Genomic DNA, 16,043 nt, shown 5'->3' with positions numbered 1-16,043 from the left:
TTAGCCAGGCGTGGTGGTGGCACATGCCTGCAATCCCAGCTACTCCAGAGGCTGAGGCAGGAGAATTGCTTGAACCCATGAGGCGGAGCTTGCAGTGAGTTGAGATAGCGCCACTGCACTCCAGCCTGGGCAACAGAGCGAGACTCCATCTCAAAAAAAAAAAAAAGGAACTGAAAACAGACATCCAAATATTGTATGTGAATGTCCATAGCAGCATGGAAACAGCCCAGATGTCCACCACCAGCTGAAGAATGGATAAACAAAATGTGGTATGTCTATATCCATACAATGGAATTTTTTCAGCCCTAAAAAGTCCTGATAGGGCCGGGCAGGGTGGCTCATGCCTGTAATCCGGCAGGAGAATCGCTTGAACCCATGAGGTGGAGGTTGCGTTGAGCCTAGATGGCGCCATTGCATTCCAGCCTGGGCAATAAGAGCGAAACTCCATCTAAAGGGCCGGGCGTGGTGGCTCACGCCTGTAATCCCAGCACTTTGGAAGGCCGAGGCGGGCAGATCACGAGTTCAGGAGATCAAGACCATCCTGGCTAACACAGTGAAACAAACCCCGTCTCTACTAAAAATACAAAAAATTAGCCGGGCGTGGTGGCACGCGCCTGTAATCCCAGCTACTCGGGAGGCTGAGGCAGGAGAATCGCTTGAACCCGGGAGGTGGAGGTTGCAGAGAGCCGAGATCACGCCACTGCACTCCAGCTTGGGCGACAGAGTGCGACTCCGTCTCAAAAAAAAAAAAAAAGAAAAAAAAAAGAAAAAGAAAAGAAGCCCTGATAGATGTTAAAACATGACTGCATCTTGAAAACATTAAGCAAAAGAAGCTAGACACAAAAGGTCATATACTGAATGATTCCATCAATAAAGAAATGCCCAGAATAGGTAAAGCTATCACAGAGTCAGAAAGTAGATTAGTGGCTGGCTGGGGTTGTGGGGAGAGGGGAACCAGAAGGAATGACTGCTAACTGGTTTGGGGATTTTCTTTTGGGGTTATGAAAATGTTTCTGAAGTATATACAGAGGTGATGGTTGCACAACACTGTGAATGCATTAAACGCCACTGAATTGTGAGTTTTAAGATGGTTTATGTTAGGCAAGTTTTACTCAATAAAAATAAAAATAAACTGAATTGGTAGCTAAGATATTGAAACACGGTGTGGAATCGTTCTCACTCATTTCACGAACCCGTAGAAAGATGCTTGCGCTCAGGCCTCACAGACCGGTCCCAGCGCGTTGGTGGGACACAACTCGGATTTGCAGGCAAGCCCAGGGGCCGGCCCTTTACGGATTTCCTGGGGACGCAGGACTCCTGCGCGGCGGGCTTGGGGGCGTGGCCAGGATGGGGGCGGGGCCAGGACGCGGCATCCAGGAGAGGACGAGGCGGGAGGCGGGCTTCGCCGGTTGCCAGGAGAACTCGCGACAACAAAAGACGCGGACGGCGGCTGCGCAGTGTGGCAGAGCGAAGCTAAGGAGTCCGGCGCTCGCCGCCAGGGGCCTGGGCTGTCCCGAGCCGGTCAGTGCTCGGCGGGCCTGGCCGGGCGGTGCGGGGAAGTGGGGCGCCCTCCCTTCGCGGTGCCCGCCCTCCAGCCCGCCGCGCCCGCCGCTCCCGCGCCCCCAGCCCGCCGTTGGGACTAGTAGGCGCCGGCTTGGGGTCGGGGCTGCCGCGGGGGGGTAGCGGAGGGTGGGCGGTTGGGGCGCCAGCTAGGCCTATGGGGGCGTCCGAGGGGTCTGGGGTCGGGGCTGGGAGCCCGGCGAGCGACTAGAGGCAGAGCGCCCCTTCCGGAGGAAGTTGGGTCAGCCCTGAGGAGCGGGTCCCGGGGAACACCGATCGACCGGAACGCGGGACCCGGCCCCTCAGAGCGCACCCTGTGTTCGTCTCGTGTCGCTGCACGGCGTGAGGTGCGACGCGAGGGCCACCACCACCGAGCGCTTTGTTTTATCGCAGGCGTCTTTTTCCCATGTAGAGGTTGAAACTTGGGCGCATTTCCCACCGTAGAGGTTGAAACTTGGGCGCATTTCCTACCGTAGAGGTTGAACCTTGGGCACATTCAAGCTCGAGAGCTCCCTCCCTCGGAGGCAGGTGACTATAAAGAGCAAAGCGCCCGGATTCTTTCTTTGAAACACCTTTTAAGTAACACCTTTTAAGTCTCCAGTGTTGAAAATCCTTGTTGTTTGCCCTTCTTTACTCTTTTGTCGTCTTTACGTATTTGGGGCCTTTTCTGAGCTCCGTATGCGATTTACTGTCCATCTACTGGGAAGTTTTTTATGAAAATAATTAACAAACCACACATTTAAGACAACCACTGCTTTCTGGGAAATCAAGGGTACGGGATGGCAACGGTTTTTGGAGACACTCATTCCTGACCAGTGACATGACATGAGGGATTCAATATTTCTCTTGCCTTTGCTCAGATTTCAAAAACCCGTTGAGTATACTTAAATACGACCAGTCAATCAGATTTTGCTTTTTTAAAATCATTTATTGGCGACATAATACGTATGTTTCTGATGACTATAATTGATCAGAATCTGAAGTATAAGTGCTATGGATTGTGTAAAAACTTTATTTCTTGTATATTGATGTTTTACAAGCCCTATGTTTGTGGACCATTGTTATTGTTTGTTTGTTTTGTTTTGAGACAGGGTCTCGCTCTGTTACTCAGGCTGGAGTGCAGTGGCACACTGCAGCCTCAACCTCCCGGGCTCAAGCGATCCTCCAATCTCAGCCTCCCAAGTAGCTGGGACTACAGGTGCGTCACCACAGCCTGGCACATTCTTGTATTTTTAGTAGAGACAGGGTTTCACCATGTTGCCCAGGCTGGTCTGGAACTCGTGGGCTGAAGCAATCCACCTGCCTTGGCCTCCCAAAGTGCTGGGATTACAGGCGTGAACCGCTGTGCCCGGCCCCATTATTATTTTTTTTAATGCTTAGAATAAGTTTCAGTTGCCTTTATAACCAAATTCTTTATAGATATTACCATTAAAAACCCCAAGAAATGAGGCTGGGCATCGTGGCTCACATTTGTTTTGTTTTGTTTTCAGGATCAAGGGATCCTCTCGCTTCAGCCTTCTGAGTAGCTGGGATTACAGGCGCACGCCACCATGCCTGCCTAATTTTTGTATTTTTAGTAGAGACAGGGTTTCTCCATGTTGCCCAGGCTGGTCTCGAACTCCTGGGCTCAAGTGATCCACCCGCCCTGGCCTCCCAAAGTGCTGGGATTACAGATGTGAACCACCGTGCTGGGCCATGGTTTTTTTTTTTTCAAGGGTAGTGAATATTATCAATTTATTGTTATTAGTGTTATTAATAAAATATTATTTCAGTCTAGTTGTCTGTGTTACTTAATGGTAATCTTCAAGACTCAGCAGCTTTTCCAAAGAACCTAACCTCACCTCAAATTCATTACTTTTCATCATCTGCACTTAAACATTGTCATAGATTACTTGTTAAATTTAGTATAAGCTTTATCCTTCCAAAACTGAACATTTGTATATAAGTTTTTATGCGAACACAATGTTTTCATTTCTCTTGGGAGTGGAATTGCTGGATCAAGTGATGGAGTGGAATTGCTGGGTCAAGAGATAACTGTATGTTTAACTTTTTGCAGAAATGTCAATCTGTTTTCCAAAGTGGCTGTACCATTTTACCTTCCCACCAATAGTGTATGAGGGTTCTAATTTCTTTATACCCTGCCAACACTTATGATCTTTTTTATTATAGCAGTGCTAGTGGATGTGGATTGGTATCTCATTTTGGTTGTTGTTTGTTTGTTTGTTTGTTTGAGACAGTCTTGGTGTATCGCCCAGGCTGGAGTGCAGTGGTTCGATCTCAGCTCACTGCAACCTCTGCCTCCTGGGTTCAAGCGATTCTCCTGCCTCAGCTTCCCTAGTAGCTGGGATTATAGGCGCCCACCACCATGCCCGTCTAATTTTTGTATTTTTAGTAGAGACGGGGTTTCACCATGTTGTTCAGGCTGGTCTCGAACTCCTGACCTCAGGTGATCCTCCCACCTCAGCCTCCCAAAATGCTGGGATTACAGGTTTGAGCCACTGCACCTGGCTAATTTTTGTATTTTAGGTAGCGATGGGGTTACACCATGTTGTCCAGGCTGGTCTTGAACTCCTGACCTCAGGTCATCCTCCCACCTCAGTCTCCTAAAATTCTGGGATTACAGGCATGAACCACTGTGCACCTGGCCTCTCATTGTGGTTTTGATTGCATTTTCCTGATAGCTAATGATGGTGAGCATCTTTTCATGTGCTCATTATTCATTTGTATATCTTCTTTAAAGAACTGCCTTTTCAGATGCTTTGCCTATTTAAAATTTTTAAAAAACTTTTTGAGTTATAATATTTATATATTCTAGTTGCAAGTTCCTTGTTAGATATATGTCTTGCAAATATTTTCTCCCATTCAGTGAGTTGTCTTTTCACTTTCTTGGTAGTTTCCTTCGAGGCACAAAGTTTTTAATTTTGATGTCGTTTTTCCTTCCCTCCCTCCCTCCTCTCCCTCCCCGTCCTGGCCCCCCCCCCATTTCTCTCGTTCTCTCTTTCTCTCTCTCTTTGAGACAAGTTCTTGCTCTGCTGTCCATGTTATAGTGTTGTCCACGTTATAGTGTAGTGGTGCAGATACAGCTCACTGTAACCTCCGGCTGCTGGGTTCAAGCCAATCTCCCGCCTTAGCTTCCCGAGTAGCTGAGACCACAGGTGCGTGCTACCATGCTGAGCTGATTGAAAAAAAAATTTCTTTGTAGACATGGCGTCTCACTATGTTGCCCAGGCTGGGTCTTACTTATTTTTTAATCTATACTTCATCCTTATTTTTTGCTTTTATTATTATTTTTGTTTGACAGAATCATTGTACATATTTATGGGGTACAGTGTGGTTTTTCAGTACATGTATACAATGTGTAATGTTCAAATTGGTATTTTTTATTTTATTGCTTTTGGTGTCATATCTGAGAAATTATTGCCAAATCCAAGGTCATAAAGAGTTACTCCTGTCTTTTAAGAGTTTTGTAGTTTTACTTCTTATGTTTAGGTCTATGGTCCATTTTTGGTTAACTTTTGTATATGATATGAGGTAGGGAGTCCAACTTCATTATTTTATCCATTGTCCCATTGCCATTTGTTGAAAAGAGTATTCTTATACTTCAGTTGAATTGTCTTGGCACCTTTGTTGAAAATTACTTGCCCATGAATGTGAGGGTTTATTTCTGGATTCTCAATTCTATTCTGTTGATCTATATGTCTGTCTTTATGCCAGTACCACACTATCATGATTACTGTTGTTTGGTTTTGAAATTAGGAAAGTGTGAGTCCTCTTACTTTGTTCTCTTTCAATATTGTTTTGGTTATTCTGTGTCTCTTGAGTTTTTCTGTGATTTTAGGATCATCTTGTCAATTTCTGCAACTAAGTCAGCTGAGATTTTGATAGGTATTGCATTGAGTCTGTAGATAATTTGGGGAATACTGACATATTAATATATCTTTCAATTCATAAACATGAGATGTTTTTTCATTTACAACTTGTGCTTTCTTCTAACAGTATTTTATAGTTTTCAGACTATATGTTTTACACATCTTTTGTTAAATTTATTTCTAAGTATTTTATTCTTTTTGATGCTATTGTAAATGGAATTGTTTTTTACATTTATTTTCAAGAGTGTTCTGCCACAGGAAGGGGAACATCACACATTGGGGCCTGTTGTGGGGTGGGGGAAGGGGGGAGGGATAGCATTAGGAGATATACCTAATGTAAATGACAAGTTAATGGGTGCAGCACACCAACATGGCACATGTATACATATGTAACAAACCTGCACGTTGTGCACATGTACCCTAGAACTTAAAGAATAATAAAATATATATATTAAAAAAAAAAAAAAGAGTGTTCTGCCGTGCGCGGTGGCTCACGCCTGTAATCCCAGCCCTTTGGGAGGCCAAGACAGGCGCATCGCGAGGTCAGGAGATCGAGACCGTCCTGGCTAACACGGTGAAACCCCATGTCTACTAAAAATAGAAAAAATTAGCCAGGCATAGTGGCGGGTGCCTGTAGTCCCAGCTACTCCGGAGGCTGAGGCAGGAGAATGGTGTGAACCTGGGAGGTGGAGCTTGCAGTGAGCCCAGATCGCACCACTGCACTCCAGCCTGAGCGACAGAGCGAGACTCCGTCTCAAAAAAAAAAAAAAAAAAAAAAAAAGTGTTCATTGTAAATGTAGTTACCAATTATTTGTTTATATATATTTTTAGCCAGGAAACTACAGCCAACAATTTAATTTTTAATGTATTAATTCTAGCAGAGATCTTCAGAAAAAAGTACAACATAATATTTAGAAGTAGAAAAAGTAGTTTTTCTGTTAGTTTTGATTATTTTTGAATAAAAATTTAGTTTTAAATTTATGTTGACTTACTGAAATTCTTAAAACTATTTTCATGGATTTATTTCTAATAATTGTGGCAAAGAGGAGATGCTATTTTTCAATGCATAGCTATAAAATCTAGTACTAATGTTTGTTTTTAACACATGTACAGGCTGGGCACGGTGGCTCACGCCTGTAATCCCGGCACTTGGGAGGCCGAGGCGGGCGGGTCACCTGAGGTTCGGAGTTTGAGACCAGCCTGGCCAATATGGTGAAACCCTGTCTCTACTAAAAATACAAAAATTAGCTGGGTGTGGTGTTGGGCGCCTGTAACCCCAGCTACTCGAGAGGCCTGAGGCAGGAGAATAACTTGAACCTGGTAGGCAGAGGTTGCAGAGAGCCGAGATCTCACCACTGCGTTCCAGCCTAGACTCCATCTCAAAAAACAAACAAAAAAAGTGTGTACAGTTCCTTACTTATCTCCTTGCCTTAATTTTCTAACTCCCTGGTTATTTAATATTTAGATTAATGAACTGGGAAACATTATTACTGTAGAAATAAAGGCCCAATGGAATCCCATGTACTTATCACCTAGCTTCATCATTTATCAACTCATGGACCCCACAACTAGATTATTTTGAAGCAAACCCAAGACATACTATTTTGTCTACAAATTTACGATGTATTTTACAAGACAGGTTTACTCTTTGTAACTATGTTGTATTGGAACAAAACCTGTTCTAATTGACTTTGCTTTGGAAGGTGGTTAGTTTATTGGGATACAAGGAATCAGTAATTAAATTTGCTTTTTATTTTTGTTACACAGGAATCCAGATCTTACATAAGATGGAAGTCTCTCACACTAGATACTGAACATTAAATAGAAAATCTATTTAGTAAAATCTAAGTTGCCATGGAAGAAATACCAGTAAAAGTTGCTGTAAGAATTAGACCTCTGCTTTGCAAAGAAGCTCTTCATAATCATCAAGTTTGTGTGAGAGTTATTCCAAACAGCCAGCAAGTTATCATTGGGAGAGATAGAGTCTTCACTTTTGATTTTGTTTTTGGCAAAAATTCCACTCAAGATGAAGTTTATAACACATGTATAAAGCCCCTAGTGTTGTCACTCATTGAGGGCTATAATGCAACTGTTTTTGCCTATGGACAAACTGGATCTGGGAAGACATACACCATTGGAGGGGGCCATATTGGTAAGATTCTCATACTCTTTGACTTTTATTTGTGATGCTAGAAAGAAGCTAAAATATGACCAATACCTGACACATGGTAGGTGTTTAGCATATTGATTGAATAGTGAAGGAATGAATCATGTAATCAAATGTGATCATAAGATCATCATCTTTGAAAGATTCGTTTTTAAATATTGAAGTTTCATTAAGCAATCTAACTTAGGATTATATTTGCTTGAGGAAAGAAGTTTAAAATAGTTTTCAGTGGTCAGCCCTTGTTATTTTGAACAGAATTTAAAATAGAGATAAATGAGTTAACATGATTAGATTTTGCATTCTTTAACAAGCCAGTTGTAAATATTAAAAGTCCCGCAATCAGGACTTAGGGACCGTAGGAAAAATTTATTATGTAAAGTATCTTTTCTTTTTCATATTCTAGCCAGATTTCTTTTTTAAATTCTGAATATTTTAGGGCATAATTTCTCCTGCTTATAATTATAGTTTGGAAAAGATGGAATCATAGGATCTCATACAGAGCTGAAGGGAACCTTGGAAATCATTTTAGTTAAGTGTCTGGTAATAGAGTGGGGGAATTGACAGCCAAGTCCTCTGTTAAGATTGTTTACTGTATTTATATTTTTCCACTAAAAACAAACTTTTGAGTAGTGCACATATGCATCATTGTCTAAAGTTTTAGTTAGTATTCTCTGTATGAATAGTGGCTCTCAATATTTTTCTATTTTCATATTTCACAAATGTAAAATATATGGCTTTCAGAAACTTTTTTCTCTAGCTGTTCACATATGAGCTGAAACAATAAAAAAAAAAAGTTTTAAAAAAGAAACTTCTCTCATTAAATGCATGGATGGGAGGTGGCTCAGAGGGTGGTTGTGTAGTTTCAGGAAATCTTTATTCCAAAGATTAAAATGGAGGAGCCTTAAGAAGCCAATACTCTCCAACTAAAAGAAAAAAATCTGTATATTCTGCAGGATTAGGAGATCACAGATACTAGATTGTTTCAGCGTCTTACAATAAAAAGAATTCAGTTTTTCTAGTATAAATTGTGGCTTTTCTTTAGGATTGTAGGGTTTTTTTTTTTGATTGGCAAATGTTTTATAATCCTAATGATCCATTATGTGCTTTATACCAATAGGAGTTATAAATGTTCAGAAGCTGGTGACTTAATTATAGCTATCTTTTTTTTTTATTATTAAGAGACCATGAGTACTATTTTAATTTTGTAAGGGAAAAAGTTATTGAAGTTATCTATTGTCCTAACATATTTTAATTGCTCTAAAGTTCCCTCTATCAGAAGAAATAGAGGACCATTAAGAACATTTTGGATGGTGTTTTCTTTCTACTTTTTTTAAATTAAAGAAATATTTATTATAAGAAGGATTGCAAGTGATGCATAAGAAATTAAACAAGTGACAGCTCCTCTCACCCCAAAGAAATAAGTTTGATGCATATTACTCACTTGTGTAGTTTTTTGGGTTTTTGTTTGTTTAATGAGATATTATACCTGTGATTCTATAACTTTCTTTTTGCATTTAACAATGTAAAATATCATTTCAGACCAGGCGTGGTGGCTCACGCCTGTAATCCCAGCACTTTGGGAGGCCGAGGCAGGCAGATCACTTGAGGCCAGGAGTTTGAGACCAGCCTGGTCAACATGATGAAACCCTGTCTCTACTAAAAATACAAAAATTAGCTGGGCGTCGTGGCACATGCCTCTAATCCCAGCTACTTGGGAGGCTGAGGCAGAGAATCGCTTGAACCTGGGAGGCGGAGGCTACAGTGAGCCAAGATCGTGCCACTGCACTCCAGCCTGGGCAACAGACCAAACTCTGTCTCAAAAAAAAAAAAGTTGGATTTATTTTTTGATGTTTTAGTGAGCATTTTCTGTTTCCCAGAATGTCTCTATAGGACACCAATTCTGGGTCAGCTTTTTGGTTATAGACCATGCAAATAATGTTTTCTTTTTCCCCCTCCAGTGAATATTTATTGAGCATCTGCAGTGTCTAGGTTACCGTGCTGGGCACTAGGGCAGAATTAAACTCTCTTATTTTAAAATGTATTTTACTTTATTTTAAAAACCTTTTTGTAGAGACAGTCTCACTTTGTTTTTTGTTTTTGATTTTGCTTTCAGATAGGGCCTTGCTCTGTCGCCCTGGCTGGAGTGCAGTGGCACGATCACAGCTCACTGCAGCCTCAACCTTCTGGGCTTACGAGATTCTTCCACCTTGGCCTCCTAAGTATCTGGAACTACAGGGACATATCACCACTCCCGACTAATTTTTTTTTTTTTAATTTTTTGCAGAGACAGGGTTTTGCCATGTTGTCCAGGCTGGTCTTGAACACCTGAGATCAAGTGATCCGCCCTGCCTCAGTCTCCCAAAGTGCTGGGATTACAGGCGTGAACCACCACACCTGGCTTTATTTTTAAATATGATGCTTATTTAGCTAATATTCATTTTCCTGCTTTTCAGAATGTTAGAATTACCTTTACAAGGTATAGCCTTTTCCAAAAACTTTTGTGTACTCTTTAAATACCATATAATAGCTAAATGAGAGTTGTTGAGGTATAAAACTTTGCAGGTTTTCTTTTGGAAATGGTTTATTTCAGGAATATAAGACTAACATTGCAAATTTTATATTTAAATTATCAAAATACATATTGGAGCTTTATTATAAATATTTGAAATTAAGCTTTTTGATACGTCTTTTAAATTGTGCTTTGTTATCTATAGATGTGGGGAATAACTGAACTATTTCTGGTCAATTATTTATTCTGGATAATCAAGATTGCTTATGTATACTACAGTTTGAAAGGTTTAGATATTTCCTACAGGCTAGTTCCTATAAGCTCTTAAAAGGGAATCTTCCTTTGTACTGTATTAGAAGAAAACCCACAACTTAACTTTACTTGCCACATGATGGCAGTCTTGCCTCTTAAATTAGGGGAAAGGCAGCCTTCAAAGTTGATGGAAACTCGGATTTTCAGAACGATTGTTGCCAAAAACCAGAACTTTGGTAATCTTCGACTTGGAAGCAAGTTGTTTTTAAGTTTCATTTGTAAGTCAACTCTTTGTTGCTTGGAATACATTTTCCATGGAACAATGCTAAAAATGATGGGCAGTTTTCTAAATTAGCCTACAGAAACTTTTAAAGTCTCAGCTTTTCCCTCCACTTATTTTAAGTTTATCTCATACACTTTTTTTTTTACTATTTTTACAATTGTAATAAAGTACATATAAATATAAAGATCACCAAACTTACCATTTTAACTACTTTCAAGTGTAGGTTCTGCAGCATCAAATATACTAATTGTTAATGCAATAATAACCAGTATTTCCAAGTTTTCATCACCGAAACAGAAGCTATGTACCCATTAAGCAACAGCTCTCCCCGCATTCTCTGATAATCCGTGATTTACTTTCTGTCTCTTTTAGTTTGCCTATTCTAGGTATTTCATGTAAGTGGAGGCCAGGCGTGGTGGCTCACTTCTGTAATCCCAGTACTTTGGGAGGATCACCTGAGCTCAGGAGTTTGAGATCAGCCTGGGCAACATGGTGAAACCCCATCTCTACTATAAATACAAAAAAATCAGTCAGACGTGGTGGTGTGCGCCTGTAATCCCAGCTACTGGAGGCTGAGGCGGGAGAATCACTTGAACCTGGGAGGCAGAGGCTGCAGTGAGCTGAGATCGTGCCACTGCACTCCAGTGTGGGCAACAGAGCAAGACTCTGTCTCAGAGAACAAAACAAAACCAAACACATAAAAGTGGGCCGGGTGTGGTGGCTCACGCCTGTAAGCTCAGCACTTTGGGAGGTCGAGGCGGGTGGATCATGTGGTCAGAAAATCGAGATCATCCTAGCCAACATGGTGAAACCCCATCTCTACTAAAAATACAAAAATTAGCCGTGTGTGGTGGTGGGCGCCTGTAGTGCCAGCTACTCAGGAGGCTGAGGCAGGAGAATCGCTTGAACCCAGGAGGTGGAGGTTGCAGTGAGCCAAGATGGCACCACTGCACTCCTGGGCAACATAGTGAGAGCTTGTCTCTACAAAAGCAACAAAAAAATTAGCTTGATGTGGTGGCACATGCCTGTAGTCCCAGCTACTTCAGAGGCTGAGGTGGGAGGATCGCCTGAGCCCGGGAGGTCAAGGCTGTAGTGAGCCATGATTGTGCCACTGCACTCCAGCCTGGGTGACACAGTGAGACCCTGTCTCAAAAAAGAAAAAGAAAAGAAAAAAAGAAGTGGAATCATACAGTATTTTTCCTTCTGTGTCTAGCTTCTCTCTCTTAGCATGTTATGTCACCTATCAGAACTTCATTCCTTTTTCCAAGAACATTCCATTGTATGTATATACTGTGTTTTATTTATCCATTCTTCTTTTGATGGACATTTGGTTTGCTTCCCCCTTGTAGCTCCTGTAAATAATGTTGCTGTGAACACTGATGTAGAAGTATCTGTTTGAGTCCCTCCTACGCCTATTTGTAAAGCTGCTCTAACTCCTTTTTGAAACAAGTGGGAGCAGAAATAAGTGTTTACTCATGATGTTATGGTACCGGTCTGTGTTCTGGTTTGTAGAAGCTGTGGGCTTAGATAGTGCTGGAGGAGAAGAGGTGTAGAGATGTTTCTTTCCTCATTCTTGAACTGAGGGTCTAGGCCTGGGCATAACTGGCCTTTCTGCACCTGTCTTCTGCACACATTCTCTGTCGCCATCAACTCTGGCTTACGTCCCTGTCTTTTCTTGTTGTCCCTTTCTACTCTCAAGCTCCTTGCACCTTTTCACCCCATCCAGAAATCTCAGAACAGATACACTTGGTGACGTGAAGAAATATGATACAAGAATTTTTTTTAAAAACCATTCTTGCCAACGTAAATGAATTGTGCTCCAGTGATTGGGATTCCACCCAGACCATAATAAATGATCTAAAGAGAAAGATATTTTAGTGCAAAGGACTGTGAAATAGATTGGTCTTACCTAGGGTCAGTTTCCTGCTTTTTACAGCTCTTTTCTGCTTTAGAAATTATATATCATCTAAAAGCACCAACATTTTTATAACGTGGCTCCCACTAGTAGTAGTGAATATCCAAGAGGTGGAGTGGCTTTGGGCAGGGGAAGCCCTTTGTGTAGAATGATGTTTTATGAGCCAAGGGCCACCTCTCTGGATCTGGTATTTAATGAACAGTGAATTGGGAAAGATTATGTATGTACGTACGTACGTATGTGTGTATGTATGTATGTATGTATTTAGAGAAAGGGTCTTGCTCTGTCACCTAGGCTCTGTCTCCTGGCTCACTGCAACCTCTGTCTCCCAGGCTCAAGTAATCCTCCCTTCTCAGCCTCCTAAGCAGCTGAGACCATAGGCATGCAACACGATGCCCAGCTAATTTTTTGTATTTTTTGTAGACAAGGGGTCTTGCCATGTTGCCCAGGCTTGTCTCAAACTTCTTAGCTCAAGCGATCCACCCACCTCGGCCTCCCCATGTGCTGGGATTACAGGTGTGAGCCACCACAGTATGGCCTATTTATGGAATAAAATGCCACCCCATATAGTTTTATCATTTATATTAAAATATACATTTCTACCATATCTACCTGCTTTGAAATTCACCTGTGCCACTTAATGTCTGTTTCATTCCTGGGACTTTTCAAATATATTTTCTTATTAAATCTTTTTTTTTTTTTTTTTTTGAGACAGTTTCCCTCTGTCGCTCAGGCTGGAGTACAGTGGCACTGTCTCAGCTCACTGCAGCCTCCACTTCCCAGCTTCAAGTGATTCTCTTGCCTTAGCCACCCAAATATTTGGGATTACAGGCATGGGCCACCACACCTAGCTAGCTAATTTTTGTATTTTTAGTAGGGACAGGGTTTCACCATGTTTCCCAAGCTGGTCTTGAACTCCTGGGCTCAAGTGATCTGCCTGCCTTAGCCTCCCAAAGTCTGGGATTACAGGCATGAGCCACTGCGCTTGGCCTCTTTCAAGTCTTTTCTCAGATGTCACCTTCTGAATGATGCCCACCATGACCTTCCTATTTAAAGTTGCAAGCATCTCTCGGCTGGTAGTTACACTTCTAGTCCCCCTACCCTGCCGTATTTTTTTTCCTCCAGGTACAATTAACACTTTTTAATATGCCATATAATTCACTTATCAGTTATTCTTTTTTGCTATTGTCTGTCTTTAGCAGAATCTCACCAGGGAAGGGATTTCTTTTCTCCCTGTTTTGTTTATTGGTGGATTGCAGAGTCCTAGAAAAGTGCCTGGCACATAGTAGATACTAAATAAATATTTGTTCAATGAATACATGAATGAATTCTTGGTAAGGGGATACATGTGAAAACTTTTACTCGTTAATTTTATAGTTGTGGTTTAAAAGAGTTATAATAGCCTGGTGGTGGGCATCTGTAATCCCAGCTACTCAGGAGGCTGAGGCAGGAGAATTGCTTGAATTTGATAGTCGGAGGTTGCAGTGAGCTGAGATTGCACCACTGCGCTCCAGCCTGGGCAACAGAGCAAGACTCCGTCCCCCCGCCAAAAAAAAAAGTTATAATATATAGAAATGTAGTAAAATAAATTAACTATAAATTTGGGGTTGTAGCTTTTCTTTTGTTTTAAGTTCCAGATGTGCTTTCTTTTTCTAAATTTTCAGCTTCAGTTGTGGAGGGCCAAAAGGGTATCATTCCTCGAGCTATTCAAGAAATATTTCAAAGCATCTCTGAACATCCTAGCATTGACTTTAATGTAAAAGTATCTTATATAGAAGTGTACAAGGAAGACCTAAGAGATCTTCTAGAATTGGAGACATCCATGAAGGATCTTCACATCCGAGAAGATGAAAAAGGAAACACAGGTAAAGTAGCCCACTTAATCAGTTGCCTTCATTAGCAAACAGACATGCTTTAATGCTTTAATTAAGTTTCTGGATATATTCCAAGGAATCTTTAAAAACAGATGCAGAAGCAAAATGAATTTATTTTTACTTTTAAATTGAACAGCTTTATTATTAATCCCTCTCTCTCTTTTTTTTTTTTTTTTTTTTGAGATGGAGTCTCGCTCCATCACCCAGGCTAGAGTGTAGTGGTGCGATCTTGGCTCACTGCAACCTCTACCTCCTGGGTTCAAGTGATTCTCCTGCCTTAGCCTCCCGAGTAGCTGGTATGACAGGTGTGCACCACCATGCCTGGCTAATTTTTGTATTTTTAGTAGAGACGGGATTTCACCATGTTGGTCAGGCTGGTCTCGAACTCCTGACCTCGTGATCCGCCTGCCTCGGCCTCCCAAAGTGCTGGGATTACAGGCGTGAGCCACTGCTCCCAGCCTATTAATCTCTCTTAAATCACTCAGATGAAAAAGTAGTTCAGACTGGTTGGTAAGGTGAAGTTATTAATTTGTAATGCAAGATACTGATTTCCTATCATTGTTTCCCTCTAGACTGACTTCAGATGAGACTGTGATATAGGCTAAATTTGTTTTTGTATCTTTCTTCCTCTCAGCTCTACCATGAGATTGGAGGTGGCTTTTGCTTTAAGTGTTTATCAAAGTTGACCCAGAACTTGCCTTTCTTTTCTTTGATTTTTGTCCCAGCACACATACTTCTTCCTCTTTTTTTAAAGTTGAGAGTTTATATTTTTGTTTTTTGATATTGACATTTACTGTTTTTTTTGTTGTGTTCCTCAAGGTCTGACTTTCTGCATTAGTAGCCTGTTAATTTCATTAACCAATACCCATTTGTTGGAAATGGGAGAAGGTTAGAATGGGAGGCTCAAACTGCAAATATTTTAAAGAATAACAATTTATGCTTTTCTGGTTTAAAAGCTAACATGTTCATCATAGAGTATTTTGAAAACAGGAAAGTATAAGGAAGAAAGTTAAAAGATTATCTTTAATCCTAGCGCCTAGAAATACCAACTTCTCTTTTTGGTGGGTTTCCTTCCAGAATTATTTTTCTATGTACATATTATTTATTTATTTATTTATTTTTGAGATGGAGTCTTGCTCTGTCACCCAGGCTGGAGTGCAGTGGCGCGATCTGGGCTCACTGCAAGCTCCGCCTCCCGGGTTCACGCCATTCTCCTGCCTCAGCCTCCCGAGTAGCTGGGACTACAGGCGCCCGCCACCATGTCCAGCTAATTTTTTGTATTTTTAGTAGAGACAGGGTTTCACCGTGTTAGCCAGGATTGTCTTGATCTCCTGACCTCGTGATCCTCCCACCTCGGCCTCCCAAAGTGCTGGGATTACAGGCATGAGCCACCGTGTCTGGCCCATATAATTTTTAAAAAATGTATACTTGCAACCCTACACACAGTTTTGCATTTTATATTTCACTTAATATTTATATTTTGAACATTTTCACATATGATTAAATATTTTTCATACTTATGACTCTTCATGTTTATATGGTAATTTGTCTTATGAATGTGTTTATAGTTATTTAATATTCCATTGTTGGACGTTTAGGCTGTTTCTAGGTTTT

At 41.3% G+C, this 16,043-nt stretch overlaps 1 protein-coding gene across 12 annotated transcripts in view; it reads left to right on the top strand.

Moving 5' to 3' along the window:
* The first annotated feature begins 1,349 nt into the window (after positions 1-1,349).
* Positions 1,350-16,043, top strand: part of KIF27 (kinesin family member 27) — an 86,416-nt gene continuing 71,722 nt past the window's right edge. For 3 of the 12 annotated variants that reach the window (XM_034967500.3, XM_055091945.2, XM_055091941.2), the window contains exons 1-3: positions 1,350-1,521; positions 7,197-7,581; positions 14,220-14,420. In XM_034967500.3, the coding sequence (XP_034823391.1) occupies positions 7,284-7,581; positions 14,220-14,420 (499 nt within the window). In that variant the 5' untranslated portion in view covers positions 1,350-1,521; positions 7,197-7,283. Of the gene's footprint in view, positions 1,643-1,668; positions 1,908-1,972; positions 2,089-2,651; positions 2,759-7,196; positions 7,582-14,219; positions 14,421-16,043 lie in introns of those variants that run through there. The other 9 variants (XM_055091944.2, XM_055091942.2, XM_055091943.2 and 6 more) reach the window with 8 other exon arrangements.

The sequence above is a fragment of the Pan paniscus genome, chromosome 11, assembly GCF_029289425.2.
Source record: "Pan paniscus chromosome 11, NHGRI_mPanPan1-v2.0_pri, whole genome shotgun sequence".
Taxonomy (NCBI): domain Eukaryota; kingdom Metazoa; phylum Chordata; class Mammalia; order Primates; family Hominidae; genus Pan; species Pan paniscus.
This window is presented reverse-complemented; position numbering and strand designations above follow the sequence as displayed.